Below are 27,807 nucleotides of genomic sequence, written 5' to 3'. Positions count from 1 at the left end.
ATCAACAGTGGTAAGAATCTATAGATCCAAGGATCTCCATCATATACTTCCCACTATTTAGCCTCTCCTATTTCTTAAATTACAGTCTCAACAGCCTTTACATCCTTACTTGTCGTCACAGTCTTGTTCCTCATTCTCTTGGTGATGCCAGCCATGTCTCTTTCAAGAGCTGAGGCCACGATGTGTTGGGAAAATTCTAGTATATTCGTCATAAATTCAAAATTAAATTTATGCCAATCTAATTCAATGTATCTTTAAAAATTAAATTAATGTGTTTTCTTAGATTAAATTTGCATGTTAATTGTTACTTCTGCCATTGTCTCAAGAAAGTCTTTTCTATAATAGATGTAGTAAAAATAATCAGTTATAAGGGCTTTAGTAATGTGTATCTTGCGTTGTATAAGGGTGCTCGGTTTACGTTAGGTAGTGCTAGAAAGATAATATTTTGTATTAATTTTTTTTTGACAGTTTTACGATTGTTTGACTCAGTATTGTCGTGTGTCAAAGATTATCACCAGCATCATCATCATATTCAACAGTTTTTCTTCGATAAAGGCAAAAACGAAAGCCAGGCGGTTGAAAATGTAATCAGTGTTTATATTCCTGATACTGTAACAGTCAATCATGCGTAATTTAGAAGTGAGAGACTTACCACGCTCTAGAAGTCCAATTGTTGAAAAATGTAGATAAAATAATAGAAATAATCGTCGAGTTTGACCGTGATGTGATCACTGTTTTGATTGTCGAGAAGATAAACAATTGTAAAAAAACATTAAACATATTCAATTTCTGTTTACTAGACCTATTTTATATATGATTATATGTATTATGAGTTCATTATACCTAGAGTCAGCTACTTTGAAACATGCAAGAGTGTCCTGATTATATTTTGGATTTAAGATAAAGAAGAAGGATTTGTTTTTTTCATATAAATATATTTATTATATTCCAACAAATTTCATTTAACTATTTGTATGTTTATATATATTTATTAGATAGATATTTTATTATAAAAAATTAATATTGTTTCGTGATTATTATGTTTTTGTATGCTTAAGGCAATGTAAGTATGCCCTTGTTCATCGTAGTCATTGATGTGAGGAGAAAAAACATCTAAAGTGTCATTTATTAATATTATTTTAACTTTTGATATACATAAAAAACACACTTGCGAAAGACTTTTACTATAATCATCAAATGATGATTCTTTGTAAATCTTCAGAATTGTCTCCATAATTTGACGTTTGAAGATGCTATATTATTATCTTTTTATTTTGAATACAGTAGATTCAATGAGATATACTAAAAAATAATATTAGAGTTTCAGTAAGGAGGAGGAAGAAGAAGGGCCATGCGTTGACGGTGTGAGATTTGGAGGGTTCCATACTCTGTAAAGAACTTTTTTCATCTGATGATTTACTCACAATCTCAATTTTTTTCTTTATTTTTGAGCTTTGGACCTCTTGTTCTGTAAAAAAACAAAAGATGAAATAATTTTTGTCACAATTTATAAACGTTTTTGCAAATTATCAAATTATTTAAAGTACAGTTATAGTATGTTTTAAAATAACTACATATTTGTCTTGAATACAATTATATTTAAATCAATATTTCAGCTGAAATAGACCTTCTAGAATCAAATACTCTTTTGTAAATTAAACCTCAAATCATAGATAAATATATATGTGTAAGGCCAGAAAGAATTCGGCCGCTATAAAAATAAACTAATTGAAGATGTCCTTAGTATAAATATTAAGTTTGTACTATTAAACGTTACCCTACTCATTGGTTTTTTAAATCACCTATGTTTGTTAAGATCTGAAATTGTGAATCATATATTATTCACCTTGTTGCATTTATATATTTCTTTCTATATGCCTTAATAGTTCATTCTTCAGGTGAATTATTTTGACGTAAAAACAATTAAAAAATGAGGCGTAATTCCTTTTCAAAAATAAAATTCTTAAAACATTATAGTTTTTATGTTTTAAATTTCATTTTCTGAATATTGGATCATCGCACGTAAAATATAAGAACATATTTGAAATATACATTACTTGATTCAAACTGATAGAAAGTAATTATACGCTAAAAGTTTCTTATTAAATATGCTCTGAAATTTTTTTTGAATCCTAAACAAAAAATGGAGAATTATATTGAATATAGAATCACGAAATATTTCTTTGTAGATTTGTGTTGTTTGTCTTGAAAGATTTCATTATCCTTTTGGTAACTTGCAAAAAGTTTATATTTCATAAAACTGGATTTATACAAATTGAAGGAGATATTTTATGTATGTATATCTTTTAAAAGAAAGTAATTGAAATATAAATTAAATCAAATGCAATAATAATTTATTGCTAAAAGTCGAATCTCTTTGACACAAGATTTATCATAAAATGCAATTCGTTCAACTTAAGAGACTATTATAAAAAAAGTATTTGAATAACTATAAAGTATAAAAATAATGTATGCATAAGTCTTTATAAGTAAAAATAGACTGTAAACAAAAGAGATTAAAAACTATCCAATTTTGTACTCTTATACAAATTATCACTTATTTACAACAACAAATTTTTTCACTAACAGAGTAGAGGCGTCACATATTGCATTTAATAGTAGTCGAAGTTGATTCTCGGTATTAAGGAATTAAAAATTTATTGATTTTATTTTTGGGACAATATCGAGGGCAAAATAGGTTTCTTAAATAAAAAACAGTTTTAAAATTTAGCTCAAGTTCTTGATTTATTTTTAGCAAAAGTGTTTATCGGAATCCCAAGGAGATGACTTTGAAGAATGTTTCGGGCTTACGACGAATATGGGAGAGCGTTTTGTATCACTCCGGTAGTTGTGGGATTTTCTTTTATACCCTTCTCTTCCTTTCAGGTGTTGTAGACTTCGTAGATTGTGTTCGTTAGATATCTGAGAATCTTCTTGATATACGGTGGACTGTATACCACGCCAGAAAATTCAATGATGGTGTTCCTCCGGGTCTTCCATATCGTAAATACTTGTTTTGAATTAAAAATTGCGCAACTAACATAAAGCTAAGGCCAAGTTCTTATTTTAAAATATAAATAACAGAATTAAATCATTTCCTTATGATTCAAGATGTAGTTAAAGATGGTCCAGATTTACTTAAACAACCCTGTATTACCTCATCCCAGACAATTGAAGACAAATACGTCGATGCAATGAATAGTTAAACTATAAGGAAGAGAAAGCGTTCCAGAGGAGACAGAGTGTGGAGTATTTTTATGTTTTTATCTCCTGGATAGGTATATTATTGTAAATAATTGTAGATTTTAGTTAATTTATGAATTTATTAAATATTATTAATATGTAATATTGTACAATACAATTAGAAAATCAAATTTTTTTTAAAGGTTGAAGAACATTACTTAAATTCATATTGAAATAAGTCATCCATTTATAATCTCTACCATTCAATTTTTGAATCCTTTTTTATTCATTAATTTTCATATTAATAGAATTATTATTATATATTGTTTTGCCTTACACTTGAAAATTTGACCGGAATAAAAACGATCAAAATGATGTTCTTTATCAAATTCAACATCATAAATTTCCTGGAGGTATAGATCTCCTTCAACTAGATTTAAAATATCGTTAGATAAAATTTTTTTACATTTTTTTTTTTTGAGGATATAAATTTCTTCATATAAATCTGTTTTATCAATTTATGAAAATATTGGATTACAAAACGCACAAAGATCCATCCAAACCATCCTAATTCTTTTAGAAGTCTTTAATTTGATGTATATATCACTATTCAGATTAAAGTTTATCACAAGAACTATTTTCATCAAAAGTGATAAATCATTTATTTATTCCTCCTTCTTCGGATGCAGTGGTTTATTTGTAGGAGGTTTCGTGGAGTTTCTTATCCTGTCTTGCTTGGATATGATTGGTACATGACATATTCTGGTGTATGAATACCGGGTAGTGATTAAGGCTTGCACCTCCTGCATGTTGTACTTCATTTTAATCTGAATTAAGTCAAATGAACTCGAAAATGGTAGCTTAAAGATAAATACATATACAGGAACATTATTTGTGAATTTGGGAGCAATGATAGCCTCAAAGTGGGATCAGGAGTCCGCAAACACATGTGATATGTATCTTCCGCTCATCCAAGGATAACTTGAAATCGGCAATTTTCCTGTAGTGGACTCGACAGACTTGCAAATAGATGCTGGAGGTTCGGGGTCCAGGGCGATGTTTGAGGTCATTAAGAAGACTCATATAACGCTCCAAACGGAATTGTTGATTACCTATCCTTCAAACTCTTTGATTTCCTCCTAGCAGCCTAGGTAACTTTGGACATGATGGGCCAGTCTTAGGTCTTTTCTTTAATAATTCGACTATGGATTTGGCCGCATTAACTTCAAAGAGTGATTGGCAGCTACAAAAATGATATTGACTGCCCTATACCTTCCAAATTGACACCAAAGGGCTTGAAAATGACTGAGATGTCATGATTGGTGCATTTCAAATTTGCAATCTCAAACCCTTATGTTTTCATCTATGTTTAGAATTGAAATACTTTAGTTTGCTATATCTCGTTTTTAAAGAACAACAGCTTTTAACTAATGTGCCCAAATTTATCATTGAAACTCCCCAGTTCTCTCAAAATTAAAGTTTAAAAGGTGATGCAGGACTTATTCACCATCCAGTATATGTATATAAAGGAGAAAAAAGTTATGATAATCTCCTTTCATTAAATTCATGTTAATGATTGTTTTATTGTTGCCGTCCCACATATGTATAGGAGTACATTCCTAACTTCAATAGTTTAAATTGTAAAAACAAAAAAATATAATGTCAATACAAGGCTTAAAACTCTATGTTTTGATATTGAACATATTAAAATCCAAGTTTTGTTTGAGAATTTCAAAGAAGCAATGAACAATACATATTATTTTTAACTTTTATCAAATTTATCAAAACTTTCATTAAATATTTATTTGTAACAGTATTCAAGTATTTCCAACAAGTATGAAAAACATATTTTAGACGCGTTGCTTTGCTTACAACTTTCATAAGCAAGTTTTGTAAACATATGTACATATGTCAACATAGAACAATCTTCAACAGGAAATCATTAAAAGATCCGAATTTATTATTTATTTCATACATACATGCAAGATATTTTATAGACTTTTTGAATCACTTAAAGGCCGAGTATTCAAATTCAGAGGATGAGTTAAGGATCCCAAAATTTTTGCCTTTAATTTTTAACTTTCATTTGATATAAGATATGTTATATATTAGCCCAATATGACATTTCAAATGAAATCCATTCATTTCTCTTTTTTTGTTCTTGTGTTGACGGTCAACTAAATAAAATATAAATTGGTAAAAGCTTTATCTCACGTTTTGGGGGTGATATTGTAGGTTCTTTTTGTAGCAAAGGAGTTTCTGGATTATTCTTTAAAATTAGAAGGGTTGCGTTGGTATATTTGACAGCATAGCATTTTTAAAGTTCATTTCCTGTTAATTTAATTTATATTTTTTACACCATCTTTTAGCATAAAAAACAAAAAGTTTGTGTTATTTTTGAAAATATCTTTAATTATGTATGATATTATGATACTTTCACTAAAAAAAATCGAGCTTTAATTCATTGGTATTATTTTGGAGACGTTGGAATATTAAGATAGGTAAAATGACGGTCATACTCAAGTTAAAGTGTATTTAAAAAAAAGGACAATCAGCCAATTTTGACGAAAAAATGTCATTATTCATATTCTAAATAGTTTTTGAGGTTTGAAAAATGACATTTGAGGGCCCAGCACTTTTGAGGAATATTTTTTTTACAAAAAAAACAAAACTTTTTGATCAAAAAAAAAAATTAAATAACCCCAAAAATGGACATCTTCGTATATACAATGTGGTCCAGATACAATGGGAAAATCTTTTAAGGCTTATAACGAACGAAGGAGATGGGTTAGAACCATATTTTTTTATTATTTAAAAGCTACATTTATTCACATACGATTATTTAAAATGATATTCGCCTTTCATGATAACCTCAGCCGACTCAATGCCGAAAGGTTTGGCAGGTCCGGGCGATCTAGCGCAGATTCAGCTTTGCCATTGTACGGGTAATAGACTTCTTCAGGGCGTCAGAAGACGAATGATACTTTTACATGCCATTTACTTAACCCTTCCTCAAAGATGTAAACAGTATAGGTTCAGGTATGGATTGTTTGCAGGCCAAAAATCTGGGGTCCAAAGTGAGAACATTTTGTGCCAAAACATCCTGCAATTTTTTGGCCTTCTGAGGCGGAGCATTGTTTTGTTGGAAGGTGTAATTTCTTCCTTGGGCTACTCCATCTATCCAAGGAATGTAAATAAAAGTGCAATGAACAAGCTTGGTCCGTGCAAGTTCGTCCAGATTCCGGTGCTTGTGGCCGAAGATATCAACAGTCGCGAAAATCATTACAAATAATTGAATGACATTGCATGTATCTTAGTATTAAATTAGTAAAGAAACTGCTACATGCCATTCAATTATTTGTAACGATTTCCGCCACTGTTGATATCTTCGGCCACAAGCATCGGAATCTTTTAAAGGCCTGGACGAACTTGCACGGATCAAGCTTGTTCATTGCACTTTTATTTTATATTCCCTGGATGGATGGAGTAGCCCAAGGAAGAAATTACACCTTCCAATAAGACAATGCTCCGCCCATGACGTATAATATACTAAAAATGGTGTTAAAGCTCTGAAATTTTATACCTCTTTTTTCCTACAGAAAGTATCATATTATATTTTTTAAAAATGTACTCCAAAAATGGAGAACTCTAATATACATACGACAATAATGAAGCTAATAAAAGAGAAATCATTCACAAAATCTGTGAAAATTACCATTTGAACTCGACAAACTCAAAAATTACTCAAATTCATTAATCATGTTTCAAATAAAGTTCCATTAGTTTTTTATTTATTTTTGCTTTACTTAGGAATTAATTATTGCTCGATTTTTTTTTTTCATTTGATGGATTAACATTTTTTTTAATAAAATCAAATATATTTTGCATACATTGTAAAACAAAATATACTAATTCCATTTCATTTTGTTTAGTGAATTATTTAAAAGATATATATTTAAAATAATGTAATGCAATGCTTGCTTTGAATTGTACAATGACATTATGTCAAGTTTAATTTGGTTAGATGTATTACTTTGACATGTTAAGTATATGTATTATATATATAAACAAAAATATATGTCATATAGTATATACTAAATTTATTTTGAGTATTGTTTATGATCTAAATGTACAAGGTGGTTTTTATAAAGGGCCCCATGTTTTTAATGACAAATATTACTACTAGTATAAAAATAGACGCTTCAGTTGACATGATAACAAATATTTGTTGTTAAATATTTTTTTTCACTCAAATGGATCATACAAGCGAAATAATTAACAAGTAATTCCACAAACATACGCAGTGAAAATACACGAGGAGGTCTATTGGAAGTTTTTGAAGGGAAGTGTACTGCCATGGGGCTGTTAACCTTCTCAAATCCCGATGTGTGCTTCTAATGGAATAGAGTACCTGCATATACTACTTAGAAAGTAGTTAAACCTTTGTAAAAATGTAGTGGAACACTTTAAAAGACAATCAGTTTGATAATTTCTACATTAAATCTGAAACCAATTATTCATGTCAATAACTGCTAAGAAAAAAGACAATTGAGCTTACAGAACCAGCAAGGACAATTTCTTGACCGATTTTAAGTCATTATTTGAAAAATTTATAGAAGAAACAGACAAAGCTATAATAAAGTGTTTGGTCAAGGACATCAAGATCAAATTTGACCATTGTTCATAACCTTATTAATATTTTATTTTACATACTTAAATCTCCAACATTTATTGTTAACTTTGTCATACGGCATATTCCGATTTGTTTTTTTTTTTAAATTGATTATGATACCGTTTATCTCTAAGATACTTCCCTTCAAATTTTTATTCATTGTAAACTGGATATTTAAGCAATATAAAACTTCATTTGATAGTAGTCATTGCTAAGTATGCTTTTTCTATTTACTAAATAATTTTCCAAATGATAGAACTTCCAAAAAGCATTTAATTTATTCCAATAAAATGATATTAGCAATAGTGAACCAAATAAATAATTTTGTATTATTATATTTTATAACTCTGAGTTTATAAACAAAAATGAACTCTTAAGAAAATAATATTACATTTTGTAGACAGTAAAGGGTAGATTTCTATTAAATTAATAATTAGTTTATGAAGTATTTTATAACATGTAACCATTTTAAAATGTATAAACATTTTTTCAAAAGTTATTAAATAGTTATCTCCTAAAGAGATTATTTAATATCAAAAAAATTTAAGATAAAGTTTTATATTACAGCGTTATTTTATTTTTTTATGATAAGAAATAGTGATTGTTTAAAAGAAAACTAAATTATAACTTTTGAAAGATTATTTATTAATCTAAAAATATTTTTAAATGCTTCACTTCGACTTACATTGACTATTTTATAGATAAGAATTATATTTATTCTTAAAATTCTGAAATTTATTATTTGAAAGGCTTTGCCAAACCACTACAAATTGACCTAGAGGACTATATTTATATATATATTTTAACTAATGGAACATTTCTGGACTATATACACTAACTTTTTGAAAAAAAAATAAGAAGGATCAGTCTATGTTAAATATTTTGAATTTTTTTTAACTTCAAAATTTAAATACTTTTACTCCAAGAAACATGAAATTGTTCTTTATAACTCAAAGTTTCTGCTTTTTTGCAATACAGATTGGTTTTTTTCAAAAAATATTTTTTCCATCATCTTAACGATTATTATTTTGTTATTTTTAATTAATAAATTCAAATAAAATATAATTTGTAGTTATATGTGTCCAGGCTAAATATAATTTAAATGATTTCCGTATCTCATTATGACTAAGAAAAAATACCTTGTAATTTTATAATAAAAAGGAATTTATTCCTCAATTTCGATCAGATTGAAAAAAAATATAGTTTGTTGTAAAATGAAGACATACAACTTCATAATAAAAAGAGCTTCAAAACATATGTCTCTAAAGTTATTCAATATTTGTCAATTGAAAAAATATTTTGTATATTTAATAAGCTATCAAGTTTTATAAGTAGTTTATAAAATGTTAACCTCTGTAGGGTGCAGGAACAGTTTTAACTAGTTTTTGTTGATGGGTTACAACTATTTAGCTACAAAAGTAGTTTCTTTCCAAATCTCCAACTTTTCTCTATTTAACACTTCCTTGGTGGATATTTTTTTAAACGTCATAGATGACCTGGGGTAAAAGTGAAACAAATTTTATAACCTAATACACATCTAGCTAGTATTAAAATAACATTTATTATATTTGTAATATTTTTATAGCTATTTCATCCTTTTAATACTCATTAATATTAATTAAAATGATAAATTTTTTTTATGAGTTCAAAGCACGGAAAGAAAATATATACCTTTTTTTAATTTAATCCAAACAACATTAGTTTAGATCATAAAAAAGAGATAATTTTGTAGTTATTATTGAGAATATATTTGATTTTTTTTTTTTTTTTGTATGGAATTAGTTTTATTACTTTTAAGAAGTTGAGTTTAACAAATAAATACTCATCAATATGAAGTAAAAAAAATTTAAGACATAAGAAAACATAAAATATAATTAAATTGACACCAATTTTTTCTATTACACAAATAACTTGTAGAAAATATATTAATTTTATAAACTAATAGCTGTAAATTCTGAGAGTACAACTCAAGAGTATTTATAAAAGTTATTTCATGTAGTTTAAATAAAATAAATTTGGCCAAAAATAAAAATGCCACATCACTAACAAAAAGTTTATTAATTTAAAAGTAATAATACATCATTTATGATATCAACGTTCAGAACACAACTAATTAAAAATAGTAGAAGAATTACACTGTCAAACAAAATCACATTTTTTTTAAAGCAATAGATTAGAATATGATCAATTCAGTAAAATTTGATCCCCTGATTCTATATATATACCTTATTGTTTCTCTGCTAGCCTTATGGACGTCAGATAAAGGCATAATTTGTTTTCTATTTTTGCCTATTTTAAAGGTTCAAAGCTTTTGCAGGTAATTGGTGGTGAAAATAGAGATATATTACGTGAAAAAATTTATTGCCTAAAATTGAAAAGTTCTAAAAATATTTTTAAAATGTCTGTATCAGCCTTATAACTTGATTTATAATTTTTTAATGTTTATAATAGGTGCTTTTTATTGTAAAAAAATTCATAATAAAAAAAAAAGCGCTTCACCAAAAGCGCTCTATATCGTTGTCAATTTGAGATAAGTTCCTAAATTTAGACTTCCCTGTCTGGAAGAGAGAGACACAAAGAGAGAGAGAGGGAAAAAGAGAGAAACTAAGTGCTAAAGCTAATTAGGATGCCGAATATTTGATCAATTTTCTGAAATAGAAAAAAAAATGTATGACCTTTTTCTGAAGGCCCCGAGGCGCTAGGAGAGAAAAAATAGGCCATATTTGAAATCAAAAGTTGAAACACAATCAGAATAAGCATATAATATTTTTGTACCATTCTTGATGTTGTACAGTGTTATCAGCTGACAAAAAAAGGTAAATAGAAGTTGTTACCGTTTTTCGGGATAGCACTGTGATTTGAAATTGGTCACATGCCAATTCTATTGAAAGACTTACTATTCCGTTCATCAATGGTTCATAATTGGGTTAGAGCTTTGGTATGGATTGGAATTGAGATACTAAAACATCATCATAAGATAAAAATAATTTTGAAATCTAACAATCCTTTTGGATTTTTTTTTGTAAACAATATGCGAATTAACAACACAAATATCCAAGGGATATAAAAAAAGTTTCAAATAATACCCCCCTTCCGATGATTTTCGATCCAATCTAGAAGTAGCAGTGTTTTGATTCAGAATATCAACACATCCCATATATTTTTTACAATGGATGAACATAGGCAACTATTTTAGAATTTTCCCCTTTTACTCCTTAGAACAGATGAAACTTGTTTGTTGCGTTCCAAACTCGTTCTGTCAAATCACTTGACTGCTATTAAAATATTTGTATATTTTAGCTACATTTCACCTCATTTTATTACTTCATCTATCTTCATAATTGGCATGTTTTCCCTATCTTTTCTTACAGTTCCAATACCTTGTAGTCCATTTTCGTGTAATTTATTAACTAACTGGGAAGAACTAAGATAAATTATCGAAATATAGTGTACAGTAGGAATTTTTCAGCTTCTCAAAAAGTGCAAACTACAACAATTTCTCCAAGAACATATTCATTATTTTTTTTCTTCCCAAGGTATAAATTAAACGGATAAAGATATTCTGTTCCTGCAACACCAATACCACCATTTGAATCCTCACTTAATGGTTTTATTCTTCATATATTACTCGCAAGACATTTTCCCTTTAAACTTGTCATGTTTACGTCAATTGATAGTTCTGGAGCATCGGACATGACAGATTTAAATGCTTCATTTGAATGGCCAATAATTACGCTTATTTTGTAAGATTTGTCCGATTTATTTGCTTCTAAGGTATTAGCGAAGTGAAGGTTTTGAAAAAAGGACATTAATGGAGTCCTGGTCAATGCATTTTTAATTCCCTCCGATGATATAAAATTATCAACGCTCAAATAAGATTTCAAATTAGGAGGCTTCATCACTGACTTCATGAGATTATTTCCCAGAAAGGCACAGATTCCTTCTACATTTGTTACAAACTTTCTACCGTTATAACATAATTAATAAATATTGTTGCCCCTAACGTATTTTACCCTTACAATAGACAATAGAGACACCAACGTCCCTTAGTTTAAAACATAAAATAAAAAAAATTACATATGAACTTGAAATTTTTACAGTAGATTGAATAGACATAATGCAATATAAAAAAATGTATTATAAGTTCTAAATCAGCAAGAACCGTCTAATTATAAATAATTTAACCTGATCGTACAAATTGTCAAAAATCATCAAAACAAAAAATCAGTTTAGATAAGATATTTATTTTAAAAAGATCATTATGACAATAAAATAAATGAAAAAACAGATATAGATGGCCATTTTAAAATAAAAAAGAACAGTTATGAATTATTACAAGAAAAGTTTTAGGCAATTAAATTGATGGGGGACACCCATGTCCCTATTGTGCCGGAAGGGTTAAGCAAGTACTAAAAAAAATATATGATTTAAATAAAATTATTTTTCGATTTTTTTACTCATAAAATATTTCACGTATGATTTATATTTATATATGTTATAGAAAATGTATGTGTGTCCCCATTATGTGTGCCCACACCGTTGGACCTAGGACACTGAAATTTTGCGCAGGTCCCTCTTTTGAACCTGGTCAGGCGTAGTCCCTTTTTAGGGAGGGGGTCATATAAGGGGGGCTTAGTCAAAACTCATAATATTAAAACCATTTTTAGCAACTCAAGGCGACAAGATAGGGATTGAGCTATACTTAAATAAGTGATCGCCGTTTTAAAAAACAACTATACGAATAAAAGCGTTTTCTACATTTATTCAAAATCAAAAAGTTATGGGCAAAAAAAGGAATTGGTGAAAATTGCATTTTGGGTTTTCTAAGGTGTAAAAAGTGAACTTCAACTAAAATATTGAATTAAAGTTTGCAGAAATTTTTCTGAAGATTCATTTGCATTTAAATTTGACTAATAGAAATTGATGTTTCCTGAAATATCTGTAATTTTCTGAATAATGTTTCTTTTTTTTAAATTTTTGTTCTTTTTTCACCATTTTTTTCTCATTATTTTATTATACGTCAAATTTGGTTTTTTTAAATAAGAAATAACACAAAGTAATACATTTTGGACATAAAATTTAAGACTATCTGTAATAATAGTATTTTCAAACAATTTAATACATAATTTTTGCAATATTTGCAAAAAAGAACCAATTATGAAGGGTTATTTTTTTGACATCATTATTATTCATAACGTTTTTGCTTTTGCAAGTACTAAAAAAAATTTGGTAGGTTAGTTGTTCTACTTTACAATTCCAATAAATACTATTTACAACTTTTATGCAAAAATAGTACAATATTTTTTTCCAATTTTCTTTTGCGAATTTCGATTTGGGAATTTTTGAAGCAAATAAAAAATGGAATGCTCATTGAGACAAAAATAATTATTTATGGATATTGGTATTTTTATAAAGTTAATAATACAATATTTGAAAAAAAACAAATAAAAAATACTACTACTGCTAGGTTATAGGAGCCAATAATAGAAGTTCTTTTTTTTCGTGGGTGTATGACTTAACCAAATTGATATAGTGTTATTAGAATATGTAGTATGTATAAAAAAATCCTGCTCCATCGTTTCAGAGAGAATTTAGTTAATTAGAATTATACGGATCCTTTTTGATAACAACGAAACATTCATATTATAATTATAAGTATATTATGTAATATATACCATCATTTTCTGAATGGTTTTAAAATACATAATTAAATCAATCCATTGATTACGAATATCGTCTGAAAATGATGATCCTTTCAAAATTATACCCGCTTAAAAAAAAAAAAAATACCAAACTTTAATCATCACATAAAAGTATTATATTTATCTTTCATCAAATCATCAGAAGTAGACCACAATTAGAAAGCAAGAGTAAACATAGTGCTTTTCTAAATGATAAAAAATGAGAATTTTTTATTATTCTTCTTAAAATCGGCTTCTTTTTCAATAACATTTTTATGGGGGGAAGGGTAGATAATAATAAAAGGTATAATTCCATCTATAGAGTTTACAAAATACTAGAGATGTGCAAACAGTTATCTTATTAATGTACATCTATAGACAATATCAGAAAAGTCACCTTTTATGCCCATTTTTGAAGAATATAAATTACAGCTAATATCTAAGCACAACCTATTCATACAAGCGTCATTAGACAACAGGTTGATACATAAACTGCCTAGACTCATTGCAACATAAAACGTACCATACTTTTCTTTGCGTGTATGTACACGTATTAGACAACGATTATTATTGAATTAGGTGAAATATCCGAAGTGGTTTAAAATTTTTCCAAATGACTGTATTCTTATATGAAGGGAGATTTTTTGAACAAAAAAGAGTAAATTTATTTTATATTATGTTTGATAAAACAGATAAAAGTCAAATAATTGAGGTCATATTAGAGGCTTAAATTATTAAAACCAAGATGCACAATAATTTAGTAGATAAACCGACCATAATTTTTATTGTAAGTTCATTTTTTTACTCGTATTTTTATGCCTTTACAAGAGGCGTAAAAATTGGTAATTGTGACCTAAAAATACTCAGTAGCTTTACCCAAGTCTGTTTATTTCATTATTCTAAGAAGAAAGGTCTTTGTGCATGACAAGAAGAATACAACTTCAAATCGGGGCAGTCTAATGTACATACGAGTACTTTTCAATGCCTATTTACTTACTGCTTTGTAAATATGATGATGATGAAATAAAAATATATAGTTATGGGAATACGAGTGAGCACATACACACAATGCTTTTATCAGATTTTCTCTTTTTATATTTTTTTTCCCTCGTTGAATGCATGCAACCATACTATATATTATTTAGAAAGGATCTAAAGTTTATTTTTGAAAATCTATTTTACTATACATACTTATGTATCGCATATATATATATATATATATATACCTGATTTCAAACCATACCCACATTTCTTTAAACGTAAAATATAGAGAAAACAAAACAAAACAAAAAAAAAAACTTTCTCAACTCAATGAAATAAAAATTTAAATTTATTATTTTTCTTTTGCTATTGACTTTTTATTGTGATGTTAAAATGAAGAAAATCTTAAATTAAAGATAAAATGAAAAAAAGTCTATCATAAACTTCGATTTTCTTTGTTTGATTTCTTTAACTATTTTCGTAAAAAATAAGGAACATCATATATTACTTAAATAATAATTTGTTTTATATATATGCCAATACGTATATATCCAAAAAATTAAGAATAGTGCCCATATACAAATAAATATATAGGGTGCGTTGTTACTTTTATTGTCAAGTAACCTTTTTCCCCAAAAAGAAACAGAATAAAATTCCCAAAATAAATTTCTAGCCAGCCAGCCAATTCTTCACAATTATAAAATTATTATTTAACCATTGTAGAAAACTGTTCAGAGCTTTACATAAGATAATTCAAATTTTGCCACTCAACGTTTAAAACATTGATTAGGGGAAATACAGCCAATATATTTATATTTTCATCAAAATACGGGGTAAATTTTTGTGTTAGTAAGTTAAGGGCGTGATAAGCCACAAGATTCACAAATTATATATAAAAAAGGCTATAATATGACGTCACATTAGTTTATTTTTATTACATTATTGATATTCAACTCTGATTGGCGCCCAAAAACGTAATAAAAGTTCATATATTAACTATTTTCCTTTAGCTGATGTTTAATTATAATACCTCAGCAAAAAATATAAATAGCCATACCAAGAAATACAAGTTTAATTCATGGAAGGGAGAGTTTGTATGTTAAAGTAAGTAATCTCAAATAGAAACAAAAAAAATATGAAGTGGCAAATGTGTTCCGTCACTAACTCTGAATTAGTTCGTATCTTAATAAAAGTTAGTGCATTGTAGTACTTTTACCTTAAAGTAAAACTGTATCTTTGTTTCTGCTCTTTGCCAAAGTTGACGTTCATTGCTGCAGACTTAAGATTTAATCTACTACAACCTTACTTTGCTGAACTGTCGTTTGAAAAACCTTTGTCGTCTCTATGTATTTATTTCTCTGTGTATTAAACTCATTCATGAGTCATAAATTTAATTAATACTTTTAATAAGCTATACAAACTCTTTTTTCAGCAATACTTTTTAGATTTTTGTCCTTTATGTCTTTTTCAATAAAATTTATATAAAATTTTGACCTTCATGTACTCTGTTTATATTTAAACATAAATACAGTTTATAAAACAAGGGCCCAGAAAAAAGACAACGTGTTCAATATTTGTCCAAATATAGTTGGCTTAGTGATAATGTTTTTGTTCACTAGGGGCGGGAGTTTACTTGAATTTTACTTTATAAGTACCAATATAACCTTCATAAATTCATCATTTAACTAATTGAACATGGTGAAATAACTAAAGGGAAGAAAATGTTTTATACGTTATGAGAGAAAGTGTTAAAATGACGTCATCTATGGTAAAATAAAAAATGACATTATTTCGTGGGGGGAAAGTGATCACTACAACCGTTTGTTTCCTTTAGCTAACAGTTGCATTTCACTAATTTATTTAAGCTTTGCCCTTAGGATATGAGAGGCTCTAAGATTCATTTGTTATATTAAATCTTACATCAATCATAAGTTTATTTCACAACGCCAGAGATCCACAACGTCATTCAATTACTTAGTGAAAAAAGGAATTAATATCCTAGATAGTTGAATATTAGTTAATTAGTTCAAAACCATTATTTCCTACAATGTTATATATAAAAAGGAATTCTTTCCCTTTTCACCTGAATACATTGATCCATATGTTCTTTCCTGTTCTTGTATTTAATATGTTGTGTTAATAGTCATTTTATTTATATGATGTATAAAAAATGTCTGTCTTTTCATCTAAACATATTTAAGTCCGAATCTAAAAAAATAATTTGATAAAATATTTGTATAGGGGCACACTCAAAAATGCCCTATTGCAAGAGGTGTGTTTAGGCTCTTGTTTAATAGGATACTAGGTTCAATCAAGATAAAATGAAATAAAGTCTTGGTAATAATTTTTTTTTTCTTTTTTGAAAAAAGTTGATTCTTCAAAAGGTGCATTAAGAAAACAAACGAGTAAAAAATTGAAGCCTTTTCTACTTCCAAATTCCTAACAAGAAAAATATGTCGGAGTTTAAATTCGAACCGTGGAGTGAATTTGCTCTGGAAATAGTGCTTATTTGAACTAAATAAGGAAAATATTGTATATATCCATCGCACACAGCTTATGAAACGTGTATATAAGTCTTTTTTGAAATTTGGAAATATATGTAAGCAGTGATTGAGGAAGGGAGTACTTTATTGAAGCTTGAAAGTTCATTACTTTATTATTCATAACTAGAACAGGGAACCCCAGTGCTGCTCGGGCCAAATGAGGGGGTAGGAAATAAAATAGACAATGGTCAATGTTATTTTACCTGAATGTTCAGACCCCTTCGGTATGGGTGAACATAATAATAATAATGTAAATATGGCCCTTGTATTAAATATGTATCATAATATTATGAATTAAAAAAATAATGTTTAATAAACTAAAATAATATATTCACGACAAAATTTGTCTGGACGAGAAGTCCATCATCTTCTAATTTCTCAAAAAGCTATCAAATCGAAATTTGCAAAGAAAATGGCAAAAACTGTTTAGAACTAATTTTGTCAAAAAAAGTAGTAACAAGCAATTATTGGCATTATAAAGAAGAACACAAGCCGACAAATTTTTAATTATAATGAATAATGTCGTCGAAAAGTTAGAGTCTAAAATTGTATTTCCAAAATGCATCATTTTGTGGCATTTCTTCTTTAAAATTGAAAATTATTAAGAAAATGACCGATAGTTCAATTTTTATGTGCCAAATTTTAATGCAAACAAATTTCCAGACAAATTTCTACAAACTTTATTTTATCTATGAATCAATATTCCATTGAAAATCCTTTTTTCTTTTTTTTGCTCTAAAAGAAAAACAAAACAACAATTTTCATTAATTAATTTTTTTCCCCAATAACTTTTTAATTTCTAATAAATGTAGAAAATATATATTTTTCTTATAGCTATTTTTTTCAAGTTCAGAAACGGCATCCAGGCAAAACTTCAGCCTCCTAGTTCCAACCCATAAAGAACACACAAACTTTATTTTATATTTACAGATTTAATAAGTTAGCATTGTAATGGATTGGTTTATATAAAGTTATTAATGGTTTATTATTTCATTGCTTGGGTGCCATTTTTGCCTTGCACCAAGTATGTTAAGTATAAAAAACGAACAATGCTTTACAAATTTGTACATTTTTATGACATATATTTTTTATATTTCACTACTCAACGATTTTACATATTTATCCAAAAATCCATCTTATTTATATATAAATAAAATATACTGTGATACAATGGAATACTTAAATCCATAAGAAAAAAATACACAAAAATTGATGGGCATGATACAGTTATAAAATGCTTGTATAATGCAAACGTATGTGCATAACTTTTTTTTAGCTTATACAACCCCCATAAATTATTGCAGTAAGTCAGAAATGTGGTAAAATTTTATTTCTTGTTAATTGACTTTAAAAAATTTCTTATTTTATTTCCCTTATTAACTATCTAATTTTTGTAAAGGGCTTCTATATTTACATATGTTTCTGATTTAAATGTTCAAGTGAGTTAGCTCACAATTGAATCTCAAAAATATTGAGTTTAGAAAAACTTATATAAAGAGGGTAGTGTTTTTTTGGTAACTTTACTATAGCGTGAGTTATGGTTTAGTGACACATTTTAAGTAGTATTTTACTAATTTGATATTGAAACCAGTAATTTCAGCTCCAATAAATTATTAAAAAAAATTCTCCAACGATGAAATAACCCATCAAATTAATGACTAACCACAATCCCAAATTGAACATACCTTATAATAAAAAGCAAGAATAAATAATTTTATTTTTATTAAAAAAAAACCTCATCCAATTTTTGAACTAGCTATACAAAAATGGCGTAGAGCCCCCTTGTAAGTGGAAGTCAATTTCACTGAACGACATTTTATTTTATATTTTTAGTCGATTTCGTTATCGAAAAGTACCCAAATACCGATGTCTATATTGGTATTGTAACTGCTATTGAAATATTGGTATCATGCCAACATATTATACATTATCATCTGATCAAGATGTTCCTCGATGCGATAAGAAAATCAAATTTTTTAGCTCCATCCCAAAATGAGTAACAGCTGCATTATTGCTTTTAAGAGGCTTAATCTTGTAGTCTGTGTAAAACGAGAACATATTGGTTAAATTTTTATTGTTGATAATAATCCTATATATAACGTGTGAATATAACATAATACAATTATATTGAATTAACTTATTAAAATGCGTTCTTTGAAATAGACATCATTTTGATCATTAATTCCTATATAACACCGTGAATTAAATTTAATCGACAAAAATTCTATTAAAAATCAATTGAGGATAATGAATATCCAATCAACTTTTTTAAATAAATATTTTTTTATATTAGAAGAGTTGAACAATTGTACAAATAAAAATAAAACAATTAACCCTCCACTCCTTTCTCATATATAAATAATTGTACAATGTGTAATGGATAAAATGTTGAATATATAACATAAAATGCTCATACAAGGCTAAAACATTTAAATGTTGAATATTCTATAGAATAAAACCCTCTCATTTGGAAAGATTAATTATGGTGTGAAAAAATTTATTCCATACAATTTATATATCTCATTAGACATAGATTTAGAGCGGAAAACATTTTTACAAAAGATAAATATACGGTTATATAAAATACACATTTAAAAACTCTTTAGTAATAATGCTCTTTCACAAAATATGAAAATAATTTCTTAGAATGATTGAACATTTTTAATATCTTAAAGTTATTGAAAAGTCAAATTGTTCCTTTTATCCTACTAATACATTCTGTATGTACATATGTTAGTTATTTTTCTTTCCTTCTTTTTTGTCACAAAGTTACATATTTTAAAACCGTCCAAGGCCGTTCTTAAACATTTTTTCTCCTTCATAAATATATTATAACCATTGCTTGTGAGGAGCCTATGCAAATATTGTACGTTTATGTACCGGGTGGTAGCTGAAAATTTACTCACTGAATAATTCACATTTCTGAGGTTGATAGTCGTTCATTTTAAAAACTCAGGATCACCATAGTATCTATAAAATATTATTTGTGGGTATTTTTTTATTATTTGTAATTGAGCTAAGAATTGCGTAAGAGTATCAACATCACAACTTTAATGCGTGCAGGTCACACTCCAAATAATTTATCAAAGCTAATTAGAGTGGCTGAAAAGACTGTATATAATGTATAACTCTGTCTTGATGACAATGAATCTGGTATTAGAATGGAGCTTCTATACACACATCCAAATTTCAAAGTGAGAGAAGCCAAAGTGGCGGCCACACTATATGTAGACCAGATGTCAAAACTAATGATTACTTCATCTTAAGATGAAATTATGTCAAGGAAGGCAGCTTTGGACCTATCCTTGATTGAAATGGATTCAAACACCATCTGTAAGCACTATGTATCTTTTTGTAGGAGAACCACTAGCATAGTAACAGCTGATGGTAACATACTTAAATAGATAAATAGCTGATTCTGTTATATAATTTTTTTAAATAGTATCAATTTATTCTGGCACTAAAATTATTTATGAACATTTAAATTATTTAAAAAATCCAAAGTGTTAGTTTATTAGAATTTCAAAATAATTCATTGCCATGTTTGAAATAGGTTCACCCATTTCCTTTAGATTTGCCTTAACGGATTCAAACAATACAGTTGTTTTAGAACTACTGCATGATGACTTAATTTACTTTTTTATGTCAAGACAAATAAATCTTCCTTTTTTTATGACCTTTCAAAAATTATCTCTGACTTTACTACCAGTGTATCATATATTGGCCATGGTATTTTTCTCAGCTTTATAAGGTCTACTCTATATAAAATTATATTTTTGTAACCATATCTGCTCATGTGATCAAGGTAAATTTAAAAAATACTATTTTAGCAACATTAATTTGAACGAGGGTTAATTTGGATGAGTTTATTTTCCGCCAGGTTAATTTCAGTGACTTGTTTAAATAATAAATATCACAAGATGAATGATGTTTTTTTTCCATATGATTATTCACCAGATTTCTACCAAAGGAATAAAAAAAAAAAACAATTCATTTATTGTGAAGAAACACTTATCCAATCAGTGTCGTTGTGAATATTATGAACGTAAACCTTTCTTTCATAGGGCATTTTGTCTTTTTTTGTCATATAATTTCATTATTTATCTTATAGTGTGTTTTATATGAAAATGTCGCTCAAATACATATTTCTGAAAATAGGTGAAATGACACTCGGTCAAAATAACTTTGCCCGAATGAATGCACACCTTTTTTAAGAAATATTATGAGACAGCATATTATAATATTATACAAACTGTGTAAATTTCTGTTTTACACCCGGTACAAATATATTTTTGTTGAACATATATATATACATATAGTAGCATTAAGAAGATGGAGATAGGTAAGTATAAATGTAAAAGACGAAATAAAATATGGACTTACCAGATCTAGATCCAGGTTGAGAAGCAAGCTCCTTCGGAATGTAGTCTATAGAAGACATGAAAATGGAAAAATAAATAAATTATATAATAATAGCCTATAAAAGTACCATTTATCATATGAAATTGCTCTGGATTTTTGTTCGAGTGCATGGAGCATAAGTATTGATAAATAAATAAAGATACGTGTTCATAATGGGAACATATTAAAAAAATGACTAGACACTATTTATTGTCTTTTTTATGTAGAGCTTAAACGGCATTAAATCATGTTTTTGAACACAGCGTGATACGCATATAATTTTATTTGATCTACTGTTATGTTTTTTATGAGGGGATATTACCCATTTTTCCTAAATATAGTAAAATAGATACATAATAATTGCAAGTAATTCAAGAGCTATTAGTAGAAAAATACAGAAAGTGTATTTTCCATTTCATTAAATGTACAAAACAAATTAAACAGGTTATTGAATTTGGAAGATTTGTTTGATATGTTGCGAGTACATTGCCACAAATAAAATAAAATGAAGAATTAAAAACTTATTAATGAATATTTAGAGACCCCCAAGTCTATTTTTATGTTTGTGAGAAAAAACAACACTTATACCCCAAAAACAGTCATTTAAAGTCGAATTAGAACCGTTAATAAAAAATAACACATGTAAATAAATAAGCAATTATTCAAAAGTTATTTCATAACTTTGTCTTTAAACAATTTTTTAGTAACTCTTTCAGTTTCTATATTTAGAGAGGAAAAAAATAGCATTTTCCCCATAGACTAGTCATTATTAGTGAAAATAGAGAATTTAGTCAAAATAACTATTTAAAAATATTCACAAATCTTTGAAAATATATCTTTAAATTTCCTCATTAAACGATTATTAAATATAAAGTAATGTAGTACCCCGTATAATACGTACTATTTTTGTCCTTTATGAATAAAATAAGATCCAATTTTTTTTCTGATTCCCTTTTTCAAAAAACTTTCGTTACGAAAAGGAAATTTTCCAACTTTCCTCAATAGAGGTAAAAAAGAAACGCATTTAAGAGCCAGTCTAACGTACATATATTTTTGTCTATTGTATGTCTTGATATGCGCAAATTTATACATATGGAAAATGCATTTATTAAAGACAGTAGTGAGAGCTACTAAACATATGTATGTTCATAACAATTTATTGATATACGTTTATTATTTTGTTTGTATAATACATATGTAACAAATATATGATAGTCTACGTCGTGGGTATAAATGTAAATAAATCATTTCTGCTGCATTCATTAAATTAAGATCCACCTCCATGATCTTAAGCCATAAATAACAATTGTTGATCCGTACATCCATGGACTCTTTTGTAAGCTAGCAAATATAAATACTTTTCTTCCTTTCCTCTCCTCTTCATTGAATAATATTCAATTTTGTTTAGCGGAATATTTTAAGACATATGATAAAAACTTAAATAACTATAACAGTATAAATTAACCTAGCTATAAAAAAACCTATTCTCAGGAGGAAACCCTTTTTTTAATAGTGGGGGAGTGGGAGAGGAAACGAGGCCCCCGAATATATAGCTTACTTTCAATCCAAATCAAATGAATTGTTTTATGTTTGAATTGATGTGCATAATCAAACTATTAAAGTAAAATATACAAGAAGGGCCCAAAATACAGTAAAATGAATAATTGTGTTGGAATCATTTATTTATTTCATTAGAAACATAAAATTTTGCTGGTCCTCTGAAAAGTTTACAACCTCAACGGGAAGATTGTGGTGCCCGTAAATAAAAGCTAGTCACATTTACCTGGAAGAAGTCTGTAAAATTACGTGGTGACTATGTTCAAAAAAATGTTTCTTTGTTAGGTTATAAACTTTTCAAAACACCCTCGATTTATATATCATATAAATGGTCATCAAAAAATTATTCAAAATGGTCCACTCTTGGAGGAATTATAGCCTTGAGTTTATTAGCCAAGTAATAACTAGAGGAACTGCCCATTTACATCAGAATGGTTCCCCAATCCCAAAATATTGAAGACTTTAAGTAGATCAAAATTAATGCTTCTTACAGACTCTGTCCTCCAAAATGTAGCAGATCCCAAACTCCCTCAGATTCAAATCTGGACTGAATGAAGGCTAAAAGTAATTACTCCAAAGGCTAATGAAATAAATTAAACACTGTTTTTGCATCCTATTGAACATTTTAGAAAGATAACCATCTTGTTGAAAGGTCTAAGTACTTTCTCTCAACTCGGAATTGACCCATAGAAAGAAACCTTTCTCTAGGATGGCGCTCACGTACTTCATGCTATTAATTTTGATCCCCAAATATAATGCACGTTTTACTGGACTAGATGATGGCATCCTATATCATCACTGACTCTGATTTTATGAGTTAAACATTTCCTGAGCAGAAATAAAATTAACGTAACGAAAAAACAATATTGGGAGGTGTGATAGAAATCAACAAACTTAGAGATTCATTGCTTCTGTTGACTCACTCTTTCTCGTAAAGGAAAGATCCCCAAAAATTGTTTCAAGCCAACTCAGAAAGAAATTTATTTAGGATTGTGAATAGATGGAAGTCTGAGCGTGACAAATCAGGAGAATAGGTAGGATGGACAAGCAAATTCTAAACTTAATCCCGGAGTTTTCAAACCCCAAAATGAATATATATTTTTTATTTTTAAGAAAATTTATTTTATGTATTTGACACATTTAAAAAAATAAGTCTCGTTTCGTCTCGTAATCGTCATTCAAAAATGATCGGTAAGGAATTGTTTTTGTCTAGTCATAGCTGACAAATTTATAAATGATCCTGATATAGAAAAACTAAGAACATATTTTGAATCAGGGATTCAAACTTTTCTTATCAAACTTAATTTTATCTCAAGGTACAAGAAAGTGTTTCCCTTTTCACTCGTGTTTCTAGAAACATAGATATGATTGTAAATCCTATGCAATTTTTGGCCTGAATTTTTTTGTTTTTTTGCAAACCTGAATTTTTTTTTTTATCTTAAGCTGATATCATTATTTTTCCATTCTAGAGGAGAAAGTATCTTAGTATAAATACGTGCTTTTGTGCTCATGAATGGCGGTGACAAAAGCTGAGGATTTGTTGGGGAGTTATAAGTAGAAGGCCTACAGCAGCTTAGCTGCTTCCTTAAAAACAATTCAAATTGTCAGGCTTATCATCTTAGTTTTTTTTTTTTTTTGCAAAGGGTTTAAAATTTACAACAATAGACATACAATTATTTAAGTCTTGCCTTAAAATATAAATTAAATATTTTCTACCACATTAAAAAGTCTCTCACGGCATGTTATAACATAACATCCGTTAACAACCTCTCATTAAAAAAAGGAGGAGGAACTCTACATTCACCGTTTCTGTTCAGCTTGAATAACATGTATTCTTTTTTTAATATAAATTTATGAGTTGTACAAAAGTGTGTATCGAGAACAAAGCAAATTGGTCGAATGAATGTTTTTTCTTCCATATGACACTAACTTTGAAACAACTGGATATTTATTAATATATATAAGTAACACAGGGAATTTAATGATTTCTGTAGCTTCATATGTAGCAATAAATATGTTTCATTATTATTTATGAAATCTGAACACTTGTTCTCTCCCATAATTCATTATGCCTCTACAAAAACAAAGCAAACCCTTTTTTATTTCTCTATCCTCATAAAAATAAAACTTGGCTACATTTTTTGATGCATATCCATATTTAGCTTTAAAATCCTTTATTGTCAAGTATGTTATTTAATAATATGAAAGTAAGCCTCCCACAATTAAAACTCATTGTATCAAAACTAATGGTTAAATATGTGCAATAAAAGTGTCACTTAAATCAAAGAAAAGTTCTTAATTTTCGCTTAAATTCTAGGGTATCCTTACTTATCCCACAAATTTGAATTCAAAACCTATAATCAACTCAAATATATCCGTGAAATATTTGTTTGTATGTATAAATAACGTAAAAAGGTAATATTTTTGTTCAAAAATGTTTTTATATTGACGAACTGGGGTTGTCAAAAATTTACCTTTGTTGAAAAATGAAGGCTTTGGTATCCAAAATATGTTTTGGTAAATATCATTGACGATGTTGGAAAAATGTTACAAAAATATTTTTTTAGGTCATAGTTGAGGGGAGGCCAATGCGGATTCTAGAATCCGAAAGGAAGTCTTAATGTCCACCGCCTGGACAAAATATAAGTCGCTTAAATCAGATACAACATCTTATGGATTGATTCAATTCTAGGGTATCTTTATTTATCCCACAAATTTGAATACAAAGCCTATAATTGACTCAAATATATCCTTGGGTTGTATGTAAATAATACGTAAAGAGGTTATATTTTTGTTCATGATTATTTTTATATTTACGGACCACATATGTAGCTATATTAAAAAGGGATTTGAAATTTATTTTTGTTGAAAAGTGAAAGCTTTCGTGTTTAAAAAGATTTTTTGGTAAATATGATTCACTAAGTGTGAAAAAAGTTACAGAGATGATTTTTAGCATTTCATACAAAAATAATATAGGTGTCCCTCTTGATATAATCTTAACCCCCATGTATTTGCAATATAGGATATGAATTAGTGGATGTTGATATATTTTTCACAAGGAGCATGGAGTTTTTGGTTTCATCCCTCTCTGCAAAATATTCAAATAAATGTTGTGACTAATAGCAGTGACAAAATGTATCTTCCAAGTAATTTAGAAGAGGGACAAGTACATTTAATGTCATATTGTTCAATTGTAAAACAATATGAAACATGTAACAAATACGTATTCTAATACAAATAATAATCTGTGAGTTACTAATTTTTGTATGAGATCCTAACTTAGTACCACTCCATAAATTATGTTTTGCATCAAAAGTTTTTTTTTAGAGAAAATAAAAACACATTTCCAGAAAGGATTTAATTATTATTTTGTTTACATTTATAAATTATTTCATTGATAACGTAATTAACACTAAGAGGGTGGAATTAATTACATAATGTGAAACTCTTATTTTACATTTTGTACTCCTATTCATACTCGTAACTCATTGGAACATAATTATACGGCGTAAAAAGAAACTTTTCGTATTATTTTGGAAAGCTCAGAAAAGAAATAATTAATGCCAGATTGAGAATAAGATCATTAATCAAGTGATTTTCAAACTTTTTCTGACACACCCTTTTTTAGAAAGAAGGAAAGGATCTGCTCCACCTCCCACTTTCTCTTTCAATATTCGATTAATATTCATTGTAAAATGTATGCACATACTTGACGCGTAACTATGAGTGGAAATTTACAGCCGACCAAATAAGGGTAAAATAATAGTATTTTTTTTGTACAACCGTATAATTATATTTCAACATATAATCTATTAATTATATACTTCAATCATATTAAATCAGACTTCTTAGATATTTTAACCAATATGAGGAAAAATACACTCTGGAGGGTCCTTAACACATTTATTGGTTTGAATTTTGATTGCAGTTGGCAATTTTCCTTTTAATCCACCTTAAGAAGTGGATGTTATCGTTTTTTGCCATCAATAATTCTTGAATTGTTCGTTCCCTTCATGTCATTAAAAAAACTATCACTTAGTTCAAATTTCCTCTTATATATATTTTTTTTCTTCAAAGTTTCCCTCCTCTTCAGTTCTTTACCAAACGTCAAAAACGTACAGTTTTTTTTAAACTTCTCCCATAAAATCTAGTCTTCTTCTAACTTGCAACTAAATATCAATAGAATAAATTTAGATCTGTGTGGTTACTTACTTGAACTACGGAACACTAGATACACGGTATATATACAACATTTTTCCTTCTTCCAAATAAGTAATTTTTCTTTTATTAAATACAGTAATATAAAAAACTGAAATTGGCCTCCAATATACATATTTTGCTTAGCATTTTTAATTTATTAAACTACAATTTCTGCAGAAATTGTAGTCTGTCTCATATCATTTTATTGACAAAATTTTAAATCAAAAGCTCATCATTTACAACGAATATAATTTTCTTTGTGTATTTTCAAAGAATTACAAAGGAAAAATGTATCAAAAAACAAATTTACAACTAAAAACTACAAATGTATGAAGTATATATTAGAAGAAGGATCTATGACGAAAGTGGGTAAAAAAGGACAACAAAATGACGTCGAAATACTTCTAGAGTTCCATGTTTGAACAAGAACAACTTGATAGATAAACAGTGATTCCACCCTCCGATGAGGTTGCATAATGTGTCTTTGGCATCATGAAAAAGTAAATAATTTCACTTTGAAATTCATATGATTAACCCTTTGTTAGTGAATAGGGATATTATACACCCCGAGATGAATAGAAATGCTTTA

The 27,807-nt window shown here is 27.9% G+C and overlaps 1 protein-coding gene across 4 annotated transcripts in view; it reads right to left on the bottom strand.

Annotated features, from left to right (window-relative positions):
• Positions 1–1,002: 1,002 nt before the first annotated feature.
• Positions 1,003–27,807, bottom strand: part of LOC121132376 (lachesin) — a 425,839-nt gene continuing 399,034 nt past the window's right edge. For all 4 annotated transcript variants that reach the window (XM_071886663.1, XM_071886665.1, XM_071886666.1 and 1 more), the window contains 2 exons: positions 21,444–21,488; positions 1,003–1,468 (listed from right to left, as the gene is read on the bottom strand). In XM_071886663.1, coding sequence (XP_071742764.1) covers positions 1,290–1,468; positions 21,444–21,488 — 224 coding nt within the window. In that variant the 3' untranslated portion in view covers positions 1,003–1,289. The remainder of the gene's footprint in view (positions 1,469–21,443; positions 21,489–27,807) is intronic.

The sequence above is a fragment of the Lepeophtheirus salmonis genome, chromosome 2 (assembly GCF_016086655.4).
Source record: "Lepeophtheirus salmonis chromosome 2, UVic_Lsal_1.4, whole genome shotgun sequence".
NCBI lineage: Eukaryota > Metazoa > Arthropoda > Copepoda > Siphonostomatoida > Caligidae > Lepeophtheirus > Lepeophtheirus salmonis.
The sequence above is the reverse complement of the archived record's forward strand: the minus strand, read 5'-3'. Positions and strand labels throughout refer to the sequence as shown.